Below are 25309 nucleotides of genomic sequence, written 5' to 3' on the forward strand. Positions count from 1 at the left end.
TCCCCAGGTTAATCACAACAACTACCATATCTAAAAGATCCCAGAATCTATCTCCAGCACAAACTACTCAAACTTGAAATGTATCCTGAAGGCTAGCAAACTTAGGTCCTGGACCAGCAAGGTCCATCCATCAGATATGTCCTGACACTGAGGATAGATAACATTGCTGACCACAGATGATCACAGCTACTTAATGAGAACATTATGGGCAGGGGGAAGTCTCTGAAATGGCCAGAACCCACAGCCATGTATGGCTTTGGATGTTAAAACTAAGCATTAATTTGAACTTGGAAGAAAAAAGGAAATCTGTGCACAGGACAATATGTTAAACATCTTAGTATGATGCTCTCAACATATCGAATACCACAAGAAAGTGAGCTGCAATGAATCCCCGTGTGGTCTTCAAGGAAAGCTCCAAGTAGACAGCATTACTGTAATCCAATCTAGACATGAGCAGGACATGGATAACAGTGGTCAGATGCAGACCTGAGAGAATATATTGCAAATCTAGCCAGTTGCAAGTGGTATTGGGGGTGGGGTACCAAAACCACAACGTTCTTGCTTACTGCTGCTACCTGGGGAAATAGAGACCCAAAAGAACCCCTGATTGTGGACATCCTTGACAAAGTATATTTCATTAGCAAGAGCAAATACATCTTCAAACAATATCCCCTACCCACTAGCACTACCTCCTTCATTTAGGCCGTATCTCTGTCTGAAATCAGGGAAGTAATGAGGCTGCGCTATTTGGATCTTATGAAGAGTTGGTTCTTATCAGCACATAAGACAAAAATGTCTGTGTTCTCCATCAGCCCCTCTCACACCCTGGAAAAATAGGTATGACTATGAAACTTTGAGGAACCCTTCACAAGTGAGTTTTGAAAACTGTTGGGCAGTTGCTTATCAAACAATTGTCCTGGAACATGAGCTGCCTAACTTTGTATTTCCCCACCACAATCTGATCCACCCTTACCAAATGCAGCTCAGCCACTCCTTATGATCAATAGTATCAAAGGCAGCTGATAGATACAAAATGTATACCTGATCCTGCATCCCTTGTTCACATGAGTAAAGGCTACAGGATCAGGCCTTCTGCATAAGATAGACACTCTCTTTATTTTAGCAATATTTATAGACGGGATATATAGCATTTTAAAGGAATTAGATATTTCATCTTTAAGGTACAGTTCAATGGTGAGAACACTGGTTTCATAATTGAGATGTGAGAAAATGTGTGAGCATATCAGTAATCCAGGAATGTAACGTTACTGATATCAGGAACATATGCACCGTCACCCCCATTGGTACGTAGGCTCCTGATGTCAAGTCACTGATCTGTTTTCCTGTCTTTAAAGTATTTAAAAAGTGGGAAAAGAAAGTCAGCATCATTTCCTTACTATCTCTCTGCCAAATTTTTGTTCACGAGGGTCACCTGGCTTTCCTTTATCCATTTCTCCAAATAAAGGCTAAAGACACAAGGTGATCCTCTCTCATTTCTGAAATCAGGCCAGAGCTCGGAACTTAGCATAAGTCTGTAAACTAGGGGCTGAGCAATAAAAGTTTTTATATGTATTTTAGAATGCAATGCGAGTTTGTTACAACATCCCTCTCTGTATCTTTCTGTATGGTGTAGGCACTGTAAACAATACTAGCTCCATCTTTTAATGAAGCCTGCTTTGCTTGAAACATATTGCTTCTAAGGATATGTCCATACTTAACATTATACAAGTGTGACTATGCACATACTTAATCAGACACACTTGTGGTCATAGTGGAGAAAAGAGATTCCAGTTGTTAATTTTTCACGTCCAGATTTCCCGTCTGGAATTTACACACTACTATACCTGGGAGAATAAAGTAACTTAACAAACGTACACTGCCTTTTTTTTAATTTATAATTTTTCATCCCCCTGATCTACCAATTACTGTCTGAACCACTTGGCTCGCTGGGGTAAACAGCTCTCTTCTTATGTAGATTTCACATATGAGAGCACAGAGCCATGGTTGGTCTTTGGGTAACATCATCGAGTAGCGATTAACTTATTTTAAAATGCATCTTTTCCAGTGTTGCCAAGTCATTAGTTCAGTTGCATTTACACTCTGAGGCTTAATGAAATACTCGTGATGCTCATCGAAGGAGAGATGTATTTCACTCGCTGTGGGATCTCTTCTCCTGTCGATGTGCCCCATGTAACTCCCATTAATGTTAATAGGAATTCCACCAGGCTCCTCAATAGGAAGAAGAAACCCCAGAGGGATAAGTGTCATGTGTGAGAAATCATAATTCACATTTGTGTAACTCTGAAGAACTAAGAGTTTTATTTGGTATATTAAAAAAAAGACAGTTGGTCGAAGACTGCAACCAAATTGCAACATATCTCTTCAGCCAGAGCTTCAGTTTGCTTTAATTAAAATTGTATTGGGCATTATGTTCAATCAAGTACTGAAATAATTACAATATTAAAATATGGTAGCAGAGATACAATGTTCATTTTACCATCTTACACTATTCCATGAGTTTTAGATTCAGTGAATAATAAACTGACAGACAAGCTTGTTAGGGCCAAAACTTAGACCTTGCAAAAACTTTCAAACTGATTCAATCTCCTCCAGATGCCATACTGTCTAAACATCTACATTTAAAGAATAAACCACTTTATTACTAAAATTTTTTTAAATTGTATCTATATTTTGGTGCAATCATAGCAGAATTTGTGTGCTGATAGCCTGAGTGCCCTCTAGTGCTATGTAATAGAAATTAACCAATAAGCACTGTTTTATGTAAAGGATAAATAACAAATGGCAATCCATAGTAGTTTTAATTTATGTCAGAGTTGTTCAAATTCCTGCTTATGTCAGTAATGACATCTGAAAGTGCTAGCCCACAGACTGAAGTAAATAAATGGAAAGCAGCTCTTCTTGCTGTTGTAGGAAACACTGGAACTAAAATCAAAATGTTTGCAAAATAGAGAACACCAACATCAACAGAAAAATACTTTTTAGAAAATAAAGAGTGTGGCAATTTCTCCTATTTGTTACCTGATATTTTAGGGGGATTTTTTCCTTGTAATAAACGTAACCAATCATGATTAAATTGTGGCCTATCAATAATAGCCTAGAGTGCTAATGATATGCAAATGTGACTGGTACATGTTGGAATAACCAGCAAGCCTGCAGTGCAAGGATATAACAAAACTAAGATGACAGCCTTGATTCAGCCAGTTCAGTGATATTTATGTTATCAGAAGTAGAAAATAGTTTTGCAGTGTTGTAAATTGTTAGTACATATTCTGTCTGATTAGTGTATACACAATGTAACTGGTCATCTTATTGGCATTGCTTACATTCTTTGTGAGTTAACTCATCAAACTCCATTTTCACTGAATTAAAAACAGGAAGTCGTTTGTAGTGTAACAGAAGTGTTGAGTGTATTTAACCATGTTTAAGTTCTATGTTCCAACAGATGTACTTTGTATGGTAAGCGTATGGCAAAGCATTTATTACTCTGTTATTGCAGTATTAGGGAGCAAAGAGTGCTAAATAATCAATCAGTTAATGGTCTGTATGGCAGTTTGAACACAGCACATCCATTGTGCTTATGCTGTTAGAAAGATGAGTTTGACTATAGTGTATGTTGCATGTTTAGCCAGAGCTTAATGTCCTAAGCTGGAGCTGAGACAAAATATTTTAGAAATGCTGCTTCAGCAAACTGTTTCAAAGTTGCTATAATATTTCAGCAGTAACAACCAAACAGTATATGAAAGACTCTCAGAATAGGGAAAATCTTGTTGAAAAGAAAAAGATGTGCACCACAAAATGCTTACCATGGGCCTGTTCTCACAGATTTTATTAATTATACTCCAGCATTGTACCCTTTTCAAGTTAAGATGCAAACATGACTTGCTAGAAATATATTGGTAAAGAAGAGCTAGGTGCTGTAAGATGCAGCTGCTAAATGCTTTGAGAACCTGTAGCTGCATGTTTTGGGTGACACAACTGTTACCAAAAGTAGGGTTTACATGTTAAACTGGTTTTCCACTTGCTTTTTTTGTGGGCGTGTGGTGGGGATTCCTACAGTGAACATGGAGAAATGTGTTCTAGCCCATCATCATTTGGTGTGTGAAGATTTAATTACTACCTTTGATGATAAAAGATCACAAATGATCTTTTTTTGATTTTTTGATCTTGATTTTTTTTTCTTTCCCAGGGGATAAAAATACCAATTATGCTAATTTCTACCAAGGTTTGTGGGACTGCACAGGAGATGTTTCTGATGAGTTGTCATTTAAACGTGGTGATGTTATCTACATTCTCAGCAAGGTACAGTATGCTACTGACAGTAAATTGGTGTAAGAAAAGAGTAATATATTCCTACAATCCTGGGGGGGGGAGGCAGAGGAGGGACTGGCACTCTCTTTAGACCCTTTGTTAGCAATCAGACATTCACAGTAATGAATTATTTTGTCAAATGTAATATAATCACATTTAAAACATAACCATGTAACAGGAATAAACTTAAAAGTATGTTTATCTGTTCATTTAATCTTGGCTGACATCCCCTAGCTAATTTAATGGAAGACAATGTGCTTACTCTAGGTAAAAGTTAACCTTGTAGGGTAAAATATTATGTTGTGTGTTATGGTTTGTACTTCCTCTTCCTTTATATTCTTGTGTGTCCTGATTCTGGTTTTCTGGGCATCTTGCTACCGGAAACACTTTGTTTTTAGAACTAGGCTTTCATCTTTTTGTATACACTGCAGCTGTTCTGACGATTTAGGCTTTGTGTATGTTTGTTCTGACAGATTCAGGCGATTTTTAATTCACCACTTTTTCCTGTTTGCTTAAAAAAACCCACAGAGGTAAAGGCAGGTTTTCTGTTCCAAATATAATGTCATGCATTAAGCTCGCAGTCGTGTTTTATTATAAGGTAGGTTAATTTGCCTACCATTTTAAAACAATAATGGAACAAAATCCTTTCCTTGTATGCACTTACACAAAGCCCACTGAAGTTTACATATGAGTGCATCTGAGAGTAAAAAATTTTCTCTGATTCTCATGTATAAAAATCCTCAGTAAATAAGCTGAATTTTTTTTTTGTAGCAGCACTTTTCAGTTATGTTTCTTCACCCACGATTGCCATTTAGTACAATGCTGAAGGCATTGGGGCTCATTTAAACCCTTTCTGTACTTGCGCATTGAAATCATAAGTAACCCCATGAAAGCTGCAATACTTTTTCTGTGAGTTTGAAACTTTCATCACTATTGCTTTAAATCTTTGATTCATTTAACGGGAGTTTTTTTGTATAATGAATCTGTTCTGTTTAAATAACTTTAAGATTTACGGTTGGAAAGATAATCATATATGAAAATATAGACAATGTATTGCTAATGATGATGTGACCATGTGTTTCTTTTGAGGTATTTCATTGTCACTTAAGCTAATAACTGAATTACATTAGTAGAGGTAGGATAAGGCTTTCTGGTAGACTTCCATTCAGTAGTGAAGATCAGTACTCCTTAACAAACATGGAAAACGATAAGCAAGCAATTCCATTGTACACACCAGCTTCCTTTTACTATTGTCTAATGCCGCAAGGGGCTAATTAAATCTTAACCTCCCCACCTGACAATTAACAATTATTTACCCCTTTCCTACAGATAGTCTGAACGAATTCACTTTAAAAATGAGAACAGAGGGGGAGAAACAGTAGGTTAATCCATCCAATCCCTATCAACCCTCTCCGGGTTGTGCCCTGAATAATGCATATTCAGTCCTTGAGACTGGCCTGCTAATTTCTCCAGATGTGTAGAAGCTTTCTGGTGAGGGGTGATTTTTATACCAAAACAGAGTCTACAGAATTCAGTCTCATTTCACTTACGGACTGTTTATAGCTTTTTCAAAAAAATGAGTTTTGGTCACTACTGTCAGCTCTGAATTTAGGCTCCTGGGAGGTGAAGTGCCAGGCAGTTATCCATCTAGCCTTCCACTTTACTCAATTTCAAGGTCTGTCTGAGCATTACTAACCAGACAAAGGGTTTAAGAATCAGCCAAGGTAAAAAGTAATCTAGAGCACCCTAAAATTGGTAAAGACTTTTCTGCAACAAATATTTCTTAATCGAGTAGAGTAATACTTGGGTTTTGTGGCAGTGGTATGAATCTTGGGCAATTTTTTAATTTTTTTACACCATCTAGTGGTTAAAAATGAGATACACAGTTGCTGACAGTAGGTAATGTGTGTAGATCCAAAATGGTGTCATAAATTCAACTCCAGCTTGATCCTAGCTATGGCTTATTACTTTCCTATCATATGTCAGCTAGGTTTTGACATTAATCATGAAGCAGTCTCGTTTTGCTGATAAGGAATTAAATGCAAGTGTTACATGTTGTGGGAAGAATGCAATATTAAGAAAAGCATAGGGTATTTGTGTAAGCACAGAATATTTGTTTTATTGAGAAATTTAAATCTCATGAACTTGACAAAATATGTATTTGTAGCTTCCACCAATACGACTTTTGCATCTTCTGCGAAAAATTTGTTTTCACATATTTTCTACAGTGCCTAATAGAAGTCTGAACAAGACTTTTTTTCTCTCAGTTCAGTATTAATATAATGTAATGGAAGCAATTTTGTTCTGACTTGGAAAATTGTAGCATTTTGACATGTTAAAGAGACAATGAAAATAAGATGACAATACATAACAGCTGAGGTGATTCTAGTTTAAGTGCACCTAAGGAAAATAATTATGGTTTCAGTGACACAACATTGATTATTTGTAATTTATTTGCTAATGTAGCTAAACACTACAGAAGGCCAAATCCTGCTTGATGTACTTATGAGTAGTCCTGTTGAAATCAATGATGCCCACTACGACCTTGATCCTGCAAACACTCATGTTAGCAGTAACATTCCTGAACAAAAGTAGATTTTCCTCTTTTTAACACTGAGCCCTGAAACCTGGCTGAGCTATCTTCCAAGTCGGGGGCATTTTTTACAGTTTTAACCTTTCCACCTAAGTAGTAATGCATCTACCTGTTCTTAGCATATAAGGAGAACATGTAACTTTTTGCTGCAAACTTTTACTGTTAAGTATTTCTTTAAAATGTTGAGAGTTGTTAAACAACAGAATTTTTGAACAAATGCTTCATAACACATCTTGATAGGTAGTCAGTTAACTAAAAAGATTACCTTTAGCTGATTACAATGAATCTGTCCAGATACACACTCATGCTGGTATCATGTTAAAATTTGTATTAGTTCTCTTGAATATATGTATGTGTGTGTGTGCGTGCGTGTGTGTGTTTTGTGATATTTATCCTGTTTTATTCAACCTTCAGAAATTTGTACTTCCTTCCCCTCCTACCCCACAAAAAAGTGATACATTTACAGTCAGAGCTTCATGGAGTTTTTTTTCAATTAAACATTGTCTCATGTAAAAAGCGAATATTACATTAGAAATGCAATACTTTTGTGTCCCAGTCTGCAAAGTACTGAATATCCTCAACTTCCATTCAGTTGTGGGTTCTCATTGGTTTCAGATTCCTATGATGGATGGGAAAGCAAACTATGATGTGTCAGTTCTTTTAAATACTTTACCATAAATCTTATTTTGTGTATAAAAATTGGTTTAAAATATAAAGCTAAGCACGGGTGATTGAATAACTATATTTTTTAAGTTGGGTATACCTTGGATTCAGAATATGTACACAGTTAACATATTTGTGGCAGTTGCATGATTTTCTGGTGAGAATGTATCATACTGGAAAGCTTCATAATTTCATCAGCCAGATGCAAATGATTATGATGCTCTGCTGGGTTTATTAGCAGATCCCTGCATCCTTCTAGTTGTCCATTACCATATAACAGTATTCTGGATTCAAACACTGTGTACGTCTTTCTGACCTTTAAACTCTTTTCATACCAACCAGATTTATACATTTATATTTTTAAAAGCAACAAATAACATTAACTAGAAAGACAAGTGTCATATCTCAGCCAGTATTGCTGAAATTATACCCATTTCCTGTTGTTAATTCAGTGCATACCGATGCTACTCATGTAAGTATTTATTGTCCATAGGAATTTCATCCACCAGTTAACCCTTTGCTTTGAGGACCCTGGAACTTTTGCTGAGTGTAGAGCAAAGGATTCAGTATTCAGATTTCTGTACACTATGTTTAACATCTGCAAATGCATAATGGTGGGTCTTCTAACAAAACTAAACAAAAATAATCACCTCAGGGTGCACCTTTTAACCTGTAAAAAGAAAAGGAGGACTTGTGGCACCTTAGAGACTAACAAATTTATTTGAGCATAAGCTTTCGTGAGCTATAGCTCACTTCATTGGATGCATTCTGTGCCACAAGTCCTCCTTTTCTTTTTGTGGCTCCAGACTAACACGGCTGCTACTCTGAAACCTTTTAACCTGTGTTTTTGTTTAATCAAAATACAAAGAAACATATTAGTCTTATGAGCTCAGATCACTGTCTATGAAAATATAAATAAAGCACAACAGTGGAATGTTGTCTGACAGGTACCATGCATCAAGTATAGAGAGAATACACTTTTTAATAGTTACATGGAAGACACTATGTATATGGTGGTAAAATATGGATTATTTTTGTTAGACCATTACCTTATCATAATGAAAGCTGTATTTGTTGAAAATTTAGTTCCATGTGCTCATACTACAATGTAAATTATCCTTTTTCCGTTTGTTTAGGTGTATGTCTTGTACAAAAAAGGAAACCTGTTGTATAATGGTTAAAAAATAAAATAAGGGTAAGGACCTGGAAGTGTGGGGTTATCTAATCCTGACCAGGTCAAAAGTGATTCTAGTTCTGTACACTTACCTTTATTAATAAGCACTTAACATTATCTGTCTCACTAGGAAATATTTTTGACATTATGATTTGAGATGCATATAAAACATTTTCATTTCTCCTAAGATGTTTTCAGATATCAATTTTAAATTTTAAATTCAATTCTATTCACTTTTATTTGTACTGTAACTTTTAAATTGATTTATATTTCATTAGACATGTCCTTAGCTAATAATTCTTCCATATAATAAATCTGAGGTTTATATTCCTAAAAAAAACTATTTTTTCTGCCTTAAAACAACTCTGCTACCTGTGAAGAAGTCTCATTCAGTTATCTAAAGCATTTGTCACTCTCTGCCAAAAATGCTTTCCAGTCAATCATGTATCGTTCAGCAATTACACCAAAGAAAGTTCTAAAATTTTCCAGATAGTCTGAATCTCCTGGGCAAATTAGAAGTGGTTTTAAATATTATCTTGCCAAAAATGGCCGCTAAGACATTCTTTAAAAATGTCCTCCCTGCCTTCAACTCCTCTACAGTCTGTTAATGGGAGCTACTCGTTTAACCATAGCTCTGTTAAAGATAAATTCTTCGTCTCAATTTAAAGTTTAAAATTTGTAATTGTTAAGAAGTTAGTTTTATTAGTAGTATGGAAAACAGAATCATTTGAAATCCACACATTCGTCGTTGTTTTCCATGTATTGAAATACAAGGATGATTTTCAGAAATCTTCACTTCAGAAGAGAAGACACACTGTAAGTATTCATAGATTCCAGGGCCGGCAGGGACTATTGTGATCTTTCTAGTCTGACCTCCTTTGTAACACAGCCAGAGAACTTCCCCAAAATAATTCCTAGGGAATCTCTTTTAGAAAAACATCCAATCTTGATTCAAAAATTGCTAGTGATGGAGAATCCACCATGATGCTTGGTAAAATGTTCCAACTGTTAATTAACCTCATTGTTAAAAATTGACAGTTTATTTCAATATTAAACAATACAGGTCCAGTCACATGAGGTGCCAATTACCCTCATCGCTTGTTGAAGTCTATAGGAGTTGAAAGAGTACTAAGCATCTCTTAGGAGGCTCTCAGGTCTGCACAGGATCTGGCCCTTAGAGATGGAGTGAGAAAACTTCCTGCAAAAATGTTGCATTTCAAACATCTCTTTTTATGGGAATGTTCCATACACTAAAAAATAATTGGATAAAAATGTACAAATATACATGGAAGTGGCTAGCGTGTTTCCATTGAATGCGCTCTACCAAACTGCAATAACCTTTTAGGCCTGGATCCCTTCAAGTCTTAAGCACATGCTTATCTTTACACATTGATGTTGGGGTTAGGGAGCAGTAGGCAGGGGCATCTGTACACTGCATGCAAAATTAAGAGCATAGGCGTTTATAGGATCAGGATCTTTGTTTTGTTGTCACCTTTTACACTACATAGAGAACGAATGTCTAGGCAAAAATAGTTTTAATTTTAAATTAGCAGCTTTCTTTCCTTCTTTCTTTCAACAGGATGCAATCACTTTGTTGCTTAATCAACATCTGTAAAAAACAAAAACCATCACCCACTGTGTATCAGAATGAACAATGAAAATATAACAGCAGTTTAGAAAACGTTTAGCTGTTCCTTACGGTTACCTTCTTGTTTTATGGAAAGGATTTTTCCCCTTCTCTCTCCCCACCTCCTCCGCCCCACGCATACTATGTGCCTTGTGAAGCAATTCATTTTACAGTTATTGAATTTCTTCGGAGTGTTATTTTCATACAGTAAGCATCACAGCAACTCTGGATCTTGATAGCATTTCTACGTAAGGAGAAAGAAGCTTTGTGTTAGTAATTACCTAACATTGTCAGGAGCTGACTGCAGGCCTCTTGCTAGTGATAACAGAATAACTACATAATATAGCTTTATAGCACATGATTAATAGAAAATAATTACACGTCCTACAAAGGGACACAATATTTCTTATAAATTGACTAGAGTGGTTTCCTGTAGATTAAAGGACTCTTCATTATTTTATCAGTCCTTCTGAAGTATAGTCACTTGCCTCTGTTAGCGTTGATGGTAGGAGCTGAATACAGTGAGGGATACCAGATGGTAAGCTTTCTCAGACCTGAGGTCCTACTTGCTGCTTGCAGAATACCATGCTTCTTAACTTTTAAGAGTACATATTATCTATTATAACCGGATTCAGTTTCCTCTGCATTTTTAAACTATTCTGTTTCCCACAAATGTGGATTTTAGTCTTTATTTTATTCTATACCTGTTTTATGCAGCAATAACAGACATATGGAACCTCAGACAACACTGAATCAATTGCATTATTTTGTCACTGTAAGTAATTTATCATTGATAAGAATAGGAGAAACAATACCTCAAATTAGATTTTGTATATGGGTGTGCCAGGAAGGTGAGCTTTGGCAGTATTTAGAGAGAGACGTACATACATTAACCAGTTTAAAAAAAGAGACTTCTACGTAGTGATGATCTGAAACCTGAGGTTAAATTATTATATTCTTGGTAACCATGAACCTTTATTATATTTTTATTCCAACGTCTATGGACTGCAGATGGTTTAATTGGGATTCATGTTGCTCTAGAGGCTCATGCAAAGAATAATAATGATAAAGTAAGAGCTTCTGTGTTGCAGTCTTGTCTATATGGTCTAATGGCTGCAATGAATCCATAAATTAGCTTACTAGACTGTTACATCACCATCCATTTCATCTTATCACTTAGCTTCACACAAAAGCATTAAATGGCATATTACTAAATAGCAAGAAATGGAAAGTTTTCAAAAAGCAACATGTTTGTAATTTAAATTGAGCCATCTGAATAGCTTTTTAAAAGTTCATGTGGTATCAAAGTTCACACAGTGTCTTTAAGTGAAACATTTTCAAGCAATAATTTAGCCACAACCTTTTTCTGTGCCATTTAAGTGGTTTAATGACCACTTAACTAAGCCTCTTCCCTGATCTCATGTATTGTTTGTTTTTGGTGATGTCTAGTAAAACTTGCTTAATCAATCTTTCTTGGGCTCGCTTCATGAGTTACACGGAACAGCTTAAAGTATGTTGTTGCTTTTTCATTAGAAAGATTTATGGGTGAAAATCCTTTAGCATAGGTGAGTGCTGGCATCTTGAGCAATTATCACTTTTCAGTCTAGAGATGGTTTGTATACTTAAGCAGCATAGTGTGATATATATATAGAGAGAGAGAGAAATATAAAATGTATTAAACAAGCTGAGCTGGAACATTTGTGCCATTGGTGTGAGAACACTTGCTTAACCTTTAAGGGTTTTGACTGTAATGTGTGCTTCATAACAATTCCTCCAGTTCTTCGTAAAATGCAGCAGGGGATAATTCTCTGACTGGCAGCCTCATTCAGATTGCCCTAGGCTTTTATAGACCAGGTAGCTCCCCACAATCCCTTACCGCAGAATGGAAAAGGAGATGGAATTCCTTCCCTAATTTTTCCCAATCATGTGTTCTCCAGTTTAAACAAATGTCATGTCTGTCTTGGATTATTTTAACCTCTTATTCATTTTAATACTCTGTGTATCAGAGGATAGGACTTTCAAATAACCAGTATTCTATTTATCTTGGAGGAGAGGAGAAGGGAATCTGTTTAATCTGGGAATAGGATCTACCTGCACACATAACCCAAAAAAATAATAATAAATAAATAAAGGGGATAATTAAGGGTGGGGAGAGTGGGGTGACTGGTCATGTTTGGGGCCCTATCCCGTTAGCCACAATTAGAGTTGAGAGCCCCAAGCACTTTACAGGACCTTTAGAGAACTCCAGAATAGGCCATGTATGTTAGCCACAAGTTGATATAATTGAGGTTCTAATAAAAATCCGCTAACCCTTAAACTTCTGGCCTCCACTTGGCTGCTATGTCATAAAAAGTTTTAGCTACAGGCAAAATAGTAGCTCATGGTATCTCAACAGAACCATCAATTCAGAAATCCTACAGCCTTTCTTTTCAAAAGAGCAATATGGCAGGAAGCAAATGTTGCTTATTATATATCTCTGTGTATTTTATATTTTCCATGTTTGTTCCACAGTAATTATCTTACTAATCATTTTGAACAGGGTCTCTGTCTTAATAATGCCTCATGTGTAACTGTGTGTGTGTGTGTGTGCGTGTGCATGCATGTGCGCAATTTCAGCAGTTACAATTTATTGAACTCTTGTTAAAATTGATCTTAAAATATTTACCTCATAGGAGAAAAATTAAATTTGGATCCCACAATACTCTAACTTGGTATTGCTTTTTGGAAAATATTCTCTCTTTAAACTATTATAATTCATTTTGTTTCATATTTATCTCAATAAGCCTAAATAAATTTCAAACAAAAATACATTAGTCATCCGTCAGACATATGAGAACTGTGGTAGGATTTTCTGCAAGGCTAAAGCAATGGTATACTTTGTCCATAAAAAGAGAATATGCATCAGATGTATGATGGCCTTCCTTTCATATCTGAGCAAAACATTATTTGAAATAATTTGATTGCAACTTCCTTTAAGTTCAGTGGTACTGAAAGAATTCCAGTCAATTTCCATACTTCAGTAGTCCACTGTTGATTATTAGTGACAAACAGTAGGATTTTATATAGGTTTTGGGGTGAAGAGCATTGGAGAAAGAGGAGATCAAGTGTGGTTTTTACTTGTTGCAGAGAAACATTGGTAATTTTTTCAGAACGCTAATAAATATGCTGGTCCTTTTAAAATTTAATGTATTATTTTGCCTAACCATGCATTTTGAATGCCTCAAACAAAAGGATCTAATGATTTAATTTTCATTTCAAGCTCTTATAACTGTATATAAGAGGAAACATCCATAAGGAGTTTCATACAAACTCTATTGCATTTATATCAGACTAAAGGTTAATATTGCATATTGTTTTCAATTAGGACTACGATAGATTTGGCTGGTGGGTAGGAGAAATGAAGGGAACCATTGGCTTGGTGCCTAGAGCCTACATAATGGAGATGTATGATATTTGAGAGCCCTGGGTAAGTACATTTTAATCCAATCTTCTGTAATGGTTTATATGTTCCCTTGTTCTCTGTTTCATAAGTATTTCTTTCCTGGAACCTTTGCAGGAGTTCTGTTGACAAATATATTTTGCCACAATCTTTATATTAAAGTTCAATTAAAGAAGCTGGGTTTGTATGTGAAATAAAAATAATTATTGTGTTCAGAATAAGATGTATTCCATAACTAGCTTCCTTTTCTTTGTCCTTTCATAGAATCAAGTTTGCAAGCTTTTTAGTTAGGTTGGTTGCTTAATAGAGTGTGTGTGTGTGTGTGTGTGTACACAGTTAGAAATATATGGAAAGGATAGATATTTGGGGTTTGTTGGCTTTTTGGCTAACTGTGTACTGTAAATGTCATTCTTCCTAATCAGGAGAATTCTGCAATTACAATCAAGAGTGATGTACAGCTGCACCTTCCAGACCTGGTTTCCAAAATGCGAAGATTCAACTGTGTGAACTTGTTGTTTGATGGGTGTAATCAGACCACCATACCAAATATGTTAAACATAAAACATTTTTTAATTTTTCTCCATTTCTGTACTACTTTATCATTAATCTTTTTGGGAAAAGTGCTCTGTTCAATCCTTCGTTATATAACTAAAGGACTGTGACACTCAATAGAAGATGTTAGTTAACATTTGATACACAAACAGCAAAGCTGTACCTGTTGCTGTTTTGCTGAAACATTAAGTGTACTGTGTAGTTATAGATATGTTCTGTTTAAATGGTATCAGATTTTTTTCTATGTAAATTTTAAATATTTAGCAACTTCTTGACAGTAGCAAATCATCATTCTCCTCATGTAGATTTTAATAGCATTAGCCTTTTGATAAATTCACTTTAATGGGATTGCAAAGTATAATTCCATATAAAAAACAGGCAAATTCCTGTGCAATAATGCAAGTTTTGAAACTAACATGCTTCTAAAGAAACGTTTTACATTTCTGCATTATTTATTTCTTCTTATAGTTTTAGTATTTATGTAGAATAAGATTTTATAGTCACAAAATAATATATAAGACCAGATCTTCAATTCATGTAAATCAGCTCCATTAAAGTCAATAAAACTACATTGATTTACACCATATTATCTTTATTGTCAGACTTGCATCATGAGAAATGTGGTCATGAGACTAAAACAGATATAGGACTGAAAATGATTATATTCAGGGTTGACAACACATATATTAAAAAAAAATTTGTGGGTGATTCTTTGTCAGTGAAAGAGTCTATATACCTGTTGTGATATTGTTGAAGTTGGATGCTGTCATTAGGTCAATTCTTCAAACCTTACTTACGTAAATGATCCTTGCTTATTGCCACTGAAGTATATAAAACAGCTTATGTGAATGCAGGTTATTGGCAGTCTTGACAGTATCAAATCCAGAATCTGAAGTTATTAAACACACCAAAAACACACATACCAAGCAAACATTTCATTTACAGACACGAAAGGAGGACAATTTAGAGTCAATACTTAAAATCCCCTTGCTCTACTTAAGTGCTGTGTATTCTAGTATGGAAGATCACCAACTATCTAGAGTCTCCAGCACAGTTGGAAACAACCAGAGCTAGCCTTGTGATATGTGAGGCCTCAAGCTGCCAAAAAGGCAGGTAAAGCCAGTCTGCGAGTTGCTGAGCCTATGCAGGTCCTCAGTAAGCTGTTTGTGCTGTTTATGCATCAGGCTCACACTGAAAACAGGATGAGTTAAAAGGTAGTTTTTGTCTGTGTGTGCTTTAGACCACTAACGTTACTTTAGTTTACCTTTTGTTACACAAGACTATTAGGAGGAGTAAAATAGGGCAAGGTTTTATGGTTATTTTATAAACCTATATTTTATGAAATGGTCATCCAAACGAGATAATCTGTGAAGCATTAAAATGATAGATTTTAAATTTAGATCTTTATTTTCTCAAATATACTTCTGGATTGTATATAGAATATGAACTGTCAATATTGCAAGAGCTTTTATCTCATTAACATAACTGCACAATAAATCCACATGCTGAAAAGTCCTCCTATTATACAATTCAGAAATTCACCAAAACTGCTTTTCTTTTTTGTAACAACTCTCTTTTGTTAAATACACAATATACACACTAGTCACCTGTAAAATTGAATTAACAAAAGGAAAATCATTTGAGTTATACTAAATTTGATTTAAAAAAGATATTTTATATGCCAAGATTAAACCCCCTGAAATTAGTGGTCTTGTGCTGACAAACCCTGAACTACAGCAGCACTAGTGGGCACCACTCTTATATTTTGGTATAGTAAATATAAAAAGAGAAGATTTTGCAATGGTTTGTCAGTAGATGGCAGCAGATTTTCGTAACATGTTGAACTGGTTGGAAACCCTTCCCCCCACCAATGTGTGTTTTATGCACAGGCACATAATTTGCAACTTAAAACATTTGGAGGGCTTCTTTCTCTTTTTCCTGTTGATCCAGGAGAGGGAGTCCTTAGCCAAATGATGAATAAAAGGCTCTTTGAGCTGCTTTTCCTGATGCTGGTGACACAAATAGAAATAAAGCATCTTTTGTCCATAGTTCCTAGATCCTTTGTTTTTTCTCACTTAGTACAATGTGAGAGGTTAGCAAACAAACTAAATATTCAAAAACTAGGATATTTTGAAACAGAGACCCATAACTCTGACCCAAAACTTTGACCTGAAATTTCTTGGAATAAACCAACAATGTAAAACAGAAAAAAATGTTTACTTTAAATCTTTGCAAATACCATAACCTTTTTGGATGAGAAAGTTCCCATTAATATAACTTAAACAAAATTGGGTGTTAGAAAATATGCTTAATTACTGTGTTTTTGTTGTTGACTTGGATTTCATTTGCCTTTCTGTGAACAGTAAGACAGCTAATTTTTTCCAAGGGGTGATTGTAAGTCATATTTTATAAAGCATTTTTATTTGATTATTTGCTCTGTGCTGAATTTGTACTATATTGCCATTAGATCTTACAGTAATGTTCCACTCTGCAAATTTTTAAGGTTCAAATAAAGTTTAATTGTTTGCAAACTGTTATGATGCTAATAATTCAACAGCCTGCTGTGTTACTAATGAAATTACTTTGTTATGATTAATTTGGAAAATAGTGTGTTGATTGTAGTAATTAAGCACAACAAGGTGAAGTAAATGATTCTAATGCCATCTGGCCTCCAAACTGAATGAAGAAATGAAATGGGGCTGTCATCTGAATTTATTCAGAGAAATAAGGGTAATATAAATGTCTTCTATTGCTATAGCACCCAGACATAACTGTACCACCTCTAGTATGACTTCATGTACAAAATTATTTCACTTTGTATTACTTGCTTCAGGCTCACAATTTTACTTGCATGTAGGTGAGATTTCCTTCCTTTACCGCTAAGTACATATACAGCAGTGTATGCTCCTGAGATGTCAACTACTTCAATCAAAGTTTAAGGGTGAGATTTATAAAAGTGCTCAGTATTGGCCTTAAAGTCAATTATAAAACTTCTGTTGACTTTAAGGGAACCAGAGGTAGGCCAAACCTGAACACTTAATGAAAGAAAATCCCACCCTCTGTGTTCAAAGCCAAGTACATAATCTGTATTCAGTTGTTCTGCAACCTATACATAACACCCATATTATAGGTTTCAGAGTAGCGGCCGTGTTAGTCTGTATCCGCAAAAAGAAAAGGAGGACTTGTGGCACCTTAGAGACTAACAAATTTATTAGAGCATAAGTGTTCGTGAAGTGAGCTGTCACTCACGAAAGCTTATGCGCTAATAAATGTGTTAGTCTCTAAGGTGCCACAAGTCCTCCGTTTCTTTTTACCCATATTATAGTAGCTCCATCTAGGTTGTATTTCCATTAGGAGCGGTATAAAGTTTAACTCCTTTATGACCTGATCCAAAACCCATTGAAGGCAATGGAAAGACTCCTATTGAATTCAGTGGCTTTTGGATCAGGCCCTGAGAACACCAAGTCAAAAAAAAAACAAAAAACCCCATATCATTTTCAAAATGTCCTGGGCTGAATTTGCTGCCAGACAGGCTTCTGTCTTAGGGAGGTGCTGTTGTTTCTATGAGCTATGCTTTTCCTTTGACTAAATAATCAGACACACACAGGATCCTACATAGCCACGAGATAGAAACTCAATTTTGTTCCACAAGAAAAGGGACTGAAGAAGAAACTGATGGGGGACGGGAGCCTGATCTCTACCAAGTTAACCAGGTACTGCAGCTGAGCTATATCGGAGTTCATACACAAGAAAAGATATCCAAGTGCATGATTGTTGAACACCACTAACCTACACAAACAACTGGAAAATCCACTCCAACATTTTTCCTCCAGCTGGTTGTAGGAACACTGCAAGAACTTCAGCTATAAAAGGGAAAAGGAGTAACAGTCCATTAGGCATGGATTAGAATATACAGAATGGTTATAAAATAAAGTGTTAGATTTTACCCTCTTCCCATTTTTAGGTTGGAATAGTTTCTTAAGTCAAGTTTAAGGAACCATTCAGAGTATGTAAAGTGACAGAGCATGATGATATAGGAAAGTCTTCTAGAAGTTTGTATGTAACACTGTATTATGTATGATACGTATTATGGGCTATCAGGATACAAATGACAATTGGAACACATCTTTAAGACATTCATTTGGCATGGTTTGTAAAGTCAGTGTTCCTTAAAGACCTGATTCATTTAGGCAACCACATGTGCATGTGTTTAGGTGCCTCCCCATTTAGCAAAATACGTCAGCAAGTTGGTTGGGAGCTAAGAAAGCTCTTCCACATCTTCAGCAGCTTTAGAGCTATTTTCTCCATCCTCATCCTCCTTGGGCTGAATCCCTTGCTGCTCACACTAACATACTTCAGATATCTTCCTACTGTATTTTCCATTGCATGCATCTGATGAAGTGGGCTTTAGCCCACAAAAGCTTATGCTCAAATAAATTTGTTAGTCTCTAAGATGCCACAAGTCCTCCTGTTCTTTTTTTTGCTGATACACAGCTACCCCTCTGAATACTTCACATTGTGGACTAGCTCATCAGTTTGTGATCCAGCCCAGACTCAGGGGCAGCACTTTGCTGCACTTTCCCACCTCACAAGCTTGATCCAGGGGGTCTCTCTAATTCTGTGGGAGTGAGTAAACAGCAGCAGGCTGCTGCCAGGCATAATGATGGTGGTAGCAGCAGGGGAAAGGGGTGGAGTCAGGGCCCTGCCCACTCTCTTCCCATCTGTGTGGCGGGGGAGGGATGCTTCCCCCTGCTCACAGGAACCAGTGGTTTTGTGCAGGGGGGAAGAGGCACTTTAAGCCTCTTCTGCTCTTTTTCCCTGACATGCAGAACTATTTGCCTATTAATTAACTATTTAGTTAATTAATCATTAACTAAAACTATAAAACGACTTTATTTAGAGAGATGATTGTAACATGATCTAGTGGATTAGACACTGTTTCTGCAGTCAGAGGTCATCTTCCCAGTCAAACAGCTGTAAGGGAGTCCACAGAAAATGCCAGGGCTCTGGTCCGACAGCAGGCACAGGAAGAACCTCAGCCGCTGAGAGAGACACGATAAACCAGATGGAAAACCCTGGTTCACTCTGAAATGTGAGATGTCATCTTCCTTTACTAAAAAGTTAGCACTGATCCCAGCCTTTTGGGAAGAGAAAGTTTCACAATCAAGGAAGATTTAATAATCAAGAAGGTAGCATCTGTCTCTGGTGGCTAAGAGTGGAGAGAACCAAGTACAACAAGGCAGAGTCTGAAAGCTACTTGTAGATGAAGAGCCAGATAGTTTCAAATGCTACTCATGGTTAATCTCTTCTTCATTTTCTGCTTTTAACTAATTCATGTATTGGTTCTTTGCTCCCAGAGTGTCTTGAAGTGCTTTACAGACTGTAACAGGAGGCTCCTTCCCTCACCATTGAAAAGCAACCACTGAGTGGCATGTGATAGGCAATGAACAATTTTACAGCAATAGTATACCAGTCATCTTTCAGAAGATGAAAAAGAATTCCATATTCAGTTGCTGTGGAGGTGAGGATTTATGTCGATAGTATAAAATTACCACTATGGCCAAGTACAGCTCATATAAATGCTCTCGCTCTTGTGAAAGTGACATGAGAATTTTAATAGCCACAAATAATAGGATCTTAGTTTTACAACTCTCAGTGCAAGACAGCACCTCCAGCAGTGCAATCCCACCCATTTCTAGGACTCTTTGGGATAGAAGAAAAACTTGCACAGAATCACCAGCAGTCTTCCAATTTTCCAGCAGTAACTAGGTGTTCTTTGGCAGTCTCCCATCCAAGAACTGTCATGGCCTAATGCTACTTTGTAGAGAGATCTGATGGGGTCATACTGAAAAAGGAAGAGAGCGGACAGCCTGTGAGGCAGAGGTTACTGAGTTGTTCACTGGCAGTCTTGCAATTTCGAGACCTAATTCTAAATGGGTGGGAAAAGATGGCTGCAACATAAGAACAGCCATACTGAGTCAGACCAAAGGTCCATCCAGCCCAATATCCTGTCTGCCGACAGTGGCCAATGCCAGGTTCCCCAGAGGGAGTGAACAGAACAGGTAATGACCAAGTGATCTCTCTCCTGCCATCCGTCTCCACCCTCTGACAAACAGAGGCTAGGGACACCATTCCTTACCCATCTGGTTAATAGACATTAATGGACTTCACCACCATGAATTTATCTAGTTCTCTTTTAAACCCTAACAAATTTATTTGAGCATAAGCTTTATGCTCAAATAAATTTGTTAGTCTCTAAGGTGCCACAAGTACTCCTTTTCTTTTTGCGAATACAGACTAACACAGCTGCTACTCTGAAACCTTTTAAACCCTGTTATAGTTCTAGCCTTCACAACCTCCTCAGGCAAGGAGTTCCACAGGTTGACTGTGCGCTAAGTGAAGAAGAACTTCCTTTGATTTGTTTTAAACCTGCTGCCCATTAATTTCATTTGGTGGCCCCTAGTTCTTATATTATGGGAACAAGTAAAATAACTTTTCCTTATTCGCTTTGTCCACACCACTGATGATTTTATATACCTCTATCATATCCCCCCCTAGTTTCCTCTTTTCCAAGCTGAAAAGTCCTAGCCTCTTTAATCTCTTCTCATATGGGACCTGTTCCAAACCCCTAATCATTTTAGTTGCCCTTCTCTGAACCTTTTCTAATGCCAGTATATCTTTTTTGAGATGAGGAGACCACATCTGTACGTGGTATTCAAGATGTGGGTGCACCATGGATTTATATAAGGGCAATAAGATATTCTCTGTCTTATTCTCTACGCCTTTTTTAATGATTCCTAACATCCTGTTTGCATTTTTGACTGCCACTGCACACTGCGTGGACGTCTTCAGAGAACTATCCACGATGACGCCAAGATCTCTTTCCTGATTAGTTGTAGCTAAATTAGCCCCCATCATATTGTACATAGTTGGGGTTATTTTTTTCAATGTGCATTACTTTACATTTATCCACATTAAATTTCATTTGCCATTTTGTTGCCCAATCACCAGGGCCGGCTCTACTGTTTTTGCCACCCCAAGCTGTGCGGTGAATTGCCGCCGCAGCGAGCAGCTGAAGATAGAAGCTGCCGCCGAATTGCTGCCGCGGGCGGCTGAAGAGAGAGGCAGCCGCAGAATTGCCACTGCCGCAGAAATACCCTAATGGCACACGGACTACCGCCCCTTGCAGATTGCCGCCGCAAGCACCTGCTTGGAACGCTGGTGCCTGGAGCCGGCCCTGCCAATCACTTAGTTTTGTGAGATCTTTTTGAAGTTCTTCACAGTCTGCTTTGGTCTTAACTATCTTGAGCAGTTTAGTATCGTCTGCAAACTTTGCCACCTCACTGTTTACCCTTTCCTCCAGATCATTGTTGAATAGGATTGCTCCTAGGACTGACCCTTGGGGAACATCACTATTTACCCCTCTCCATTCTGAAAATTTAACATTTATTCCTACCCATTGTTCCCTGTCTTTTAACCAGTTCTCAGTCCATGACAGGATCTTCCCGCTTATCCCATGACAACTTAATTTATGTAAGAGCCTTTGGTGAGGGACTTTGTCAAAGGCTTTCTGGAAATCTAAGTACATTGTATCCACTGGAAGTCCACAACACACAGAAGTGTGTGATATAAGGGAAGCAGGGGAGCCTTCTTCCTTTCTGTGGCCCTTTTACAAGAGATTCTAGGCATCTTGTTGGATTTAGAGATGATCAAGCAGAGTGGGGATGTGGGGTGGGGAATTTCACTAAAACAGTGCCCCTCCACCCAGAAGCTGCTTTGTTTTAATTGCTCCTTATCTCTTAAAGACAGGGGGTGTATGTGTATATGCATGCACACATGCACTATTCTAGATATCTTTTAAGTAGAAGAGGAAACAATTCCTAGGTATTCTTTTATTCTCTTCATCACCAGTTTCTCAAGCCTTCGTTTAATTTACTACACTGCATAGCTGTTCACTTCCCTGTTGCTCGGGGCCTACTTTTCTAAGGATCATATCCTTTTTGGTGCTTCATGTTAAGAAGCTACCACTGAGAACATCTCCCAGCTATTTTGTAGCATCAGCTTCATTTCAACCACCTCCTGTGCAAATATTAGGACCCCATTTTAAGAAGTTCCAAAACCCTTTTATTTTTTTTATATTTTAAAGATAATTTTAGTGCTGGTTTTTAAGGTGCCAGGAGAGCCTAAATGGAGATTGTACATGTTTGTTTACATAATGTCCACAACCCCTCCACACACATACTACCCACACAGAGCCAATGTCTGTCTACCTGTTCTAGGAGGAGACCACCATCTCTGGGAGCAAGTAGATAATTAGCCTCTGCCCATTCAGTGCTTTGTGCCTCTGAGGTTAGCACTTGTTGGATGGTGGGTTTTTGTGATGTGGACATTTGCCCACTTACTGGACTGAGACAGCCCATTCACTTTAAAATAGCTGATATCTATCTGATAACAATTCTGGGTCATTATTGACATGTGACTCCCATATAAAAGGCCTTGTATCCTGTTGCCTGTCCTATGCTCTATCTAGCATCTACCTCTGGGAATGGAGAGACCCGAGTACAACAATGCAGGGAGCCTGAAAACAAGACCTACTTGTAGGTGAAGAGGCAGATAGTTTGTGTCACATTTGAAACAATCTTTTCTTCATCACTTCTAGTGCCACTTCATACGCAGTGTTCAGTGAATGAGCTTTTTTTATCTCATGGGTGTTGCTAATTGTTGACCGGTTCTTTGCCCTGCTACCCAGAATGCACAGGTTCACAGATAGACCCTTGAGATGAAGAAGTACGTTGTTTATTTGCTGCGTCAGTGAGTGATCAGTCCACCAAAACAGGGTACAGTACAGGGTTAAATGCAAGCTCACACCAACATTCAGGTGCTTGCTGTAAACACCTTGTCATTATAGATTGTATAAACACTTTTCCTGGTTTACTAACTCAGTTGTTTATCTGATTGGACTACTGACCAAGCTGTTTACCTGGTCAGGTTGCTGACCACACTTTTTACCTGGCTATTTTCTTTCCTTGACTGACAAGGAGGCATCTTTTCACATGGCCCAACACTTAAAATACACATTTTACATATCACATCTTGCACTGATGTTTAATGGGGTGAGAGTCACTATCCACAGTAATATCTGTCAATAAAGATGCTATACTTTATAAGAAGTTGTTGTTAACCTCACCCAGCTTGTCTGTATGATATCATTTGTATTGGACCAACTTCTGTGGGTGAATGAGACGAGCTTTTGAGCTCCACATTTCTAAAAGATGCCCCCTCACCTCAATACGTGGTCATAAATTTTACAACTCTTTATGGAAGCCTCTCTTTTTACCTTCCTCTCCCCAAGATGTTTTGAAGGGTCAGATAGCAAGGGGAGTCAGGTCCTATCTGTTGGTCTGTTAGGAAAACACCTTCCTGAAGGTCTGAACCTTTCAATTGCTCTGAAGGTGAAAAGACTCAGGCTGAGCCTGAGCTCTGAGGGAAGCAAGTTGGCCCTCTGCTGCGAATATGCTACTGCCAACCCCTGCAGGCATTACCCTGGGCTCAGTCAGCGGCAGCCTCTCCATTGAACACAGCTGAGTCATAGAGGAAGCTTTCACTGAGGAGGCCAGGCTTCGTCCCATTTAGGCATTTGTTGTGGATGAGAACTAGGCTCTTGAATTAGAGCTTGATCCACATAGACAACTGGTACAGAGCATGAAGCCTTAGTGTGATGAGTGCTTGTTGATCTGGCTGACTTAGTAGGCAGGCTGCTTCATGCTGTAGTTTCTGTGTTCGAGTAGTCCAGTCTGACACTGACAAAGCATGGGTGATGGTACATGGGTCATTAGAGAGGAAAGGATGGCGCCATAGAAGGAAGAAGGCATTTTTGACCAAAGTGGAATCCAGAAGTAAAGTGAATCCAGCAGGAGCGTGATGCTATGCAACACTGAGACTCAAGGGACAATAGCTAACAACCATATTGAGGACTTAACTCTCAAATGACTCTGTGGGATATTTATGTAGTTTGATAACCAGAATTGCTTATTCATTAGTTTGATAATCAGACAATGATTTCAATGTCGGTAAATGATGACAGCTGATAGATGTACAGTACAGTAAGCATAATCAATGAAGCTATGATATTTACCAAGCCCATTATTGTGGTAATATTCCTGAAGTTACAGCTGCCTGTCTCTGCGGGTTGTTGAAATGCTCTCTGTTCATACAGACCTTCCCATTAGCTGCTGGCCTGGTACCACAGTGGGAATTTGCAGTGCAAACAGTCACTCCAGGGCATCAGGAAAACCAACAATGACACAAACCTTCCCTGTCTTTCTTTTATATTGTATTCTGCTTCAAAACACAGTGAGTTCTAAGGGTTTATACAGAACATGGGGAGTTAGCCAGGCACTTCCTTTAACCGCAGTGAAAGATTCCTCACTAAACCTTTACTAGAGACCAGATTGTTAACCCCTTACTCACATTAGTGAGCAGTTATGCAAACGTAATCCTATTGGTTTAAACGGGTCTACTGGTGTGAGTAACTGCCTACAAATATGAGTAAGGGGTCTACAATGTGGCCTTCGGTGTTTTCAAAATGTAGCTTAGAATGACTAAATGGATTTTAATAGTGCCTAAGAACATGAGGAAGGAAAGTGAATAGAGGAGTCTGATTTATCTGGGCAATATTCCTTGCTACAATCCAAAAACACCCATGCCTAGTACTTAAAGGGTACAGGAATTTTTTTAAAGGACAGGAAGTTAATGACTTCACTGTCCTGATCTCCAGCTGCCCAGAGTAGATCTCCTAGTGTAAACTACCTTTCCTCTCCTGATGGAAATATTGGATACACGACTCGTTTCTAATTCCCAGTTCATGCATGTCTATAGACTCAGGGTTGAATTCTCATTGGTTACACCAAAGTAAATATGGAGTAATTCCAC

The 25309-nt window shown here is 37.5% G+C and overlaps 1 protein-coding gene across 1 annotated transcript in view; it reads left to right on the forward strand.

The window, feature by feature from the left end:
- Positions 1-16912, forward strand: part of SKAP2 (src kinase associated phosphoprotein 2) — a 153686-nt gene extending 136774 nt beyond the window's left edge. Inside the window, exons 11-13 of the mRNA XM_038392511.2 lie at positions 4208-4320; positions 13751-13852; positions 14248-16912. Coding sequence (XP_038248439.1) covers positions 4208-4320; positions 13751-13843 — 206 coding nt within the window. The 3' untranslated portion in view covers positions 13844-13852; positions 14248-16912. The remainder of the gene's footprint in view (positions 1-4207; positions 4321-13750; positions 13853-14247) is intronic.
- Positions 16913-25309: the final 8397 nt, after the last annotated feature.

Source organism: Dermochelys coriacea, chromosome 2 (genome assembly GCF_009764565.3).
Source record: "Dermochelys coriacea isolate rDerCor1 chromosome 2, rDerCor1.pri.v4, whole genome shotgun sequence".
Classification (NCBI taxonomy): domain Eukaryota; kingdom Metazoa; phylum Chordata; order Testudines; family Dermochelyidae; genus Dermochelys; species Dermochelys coriacea.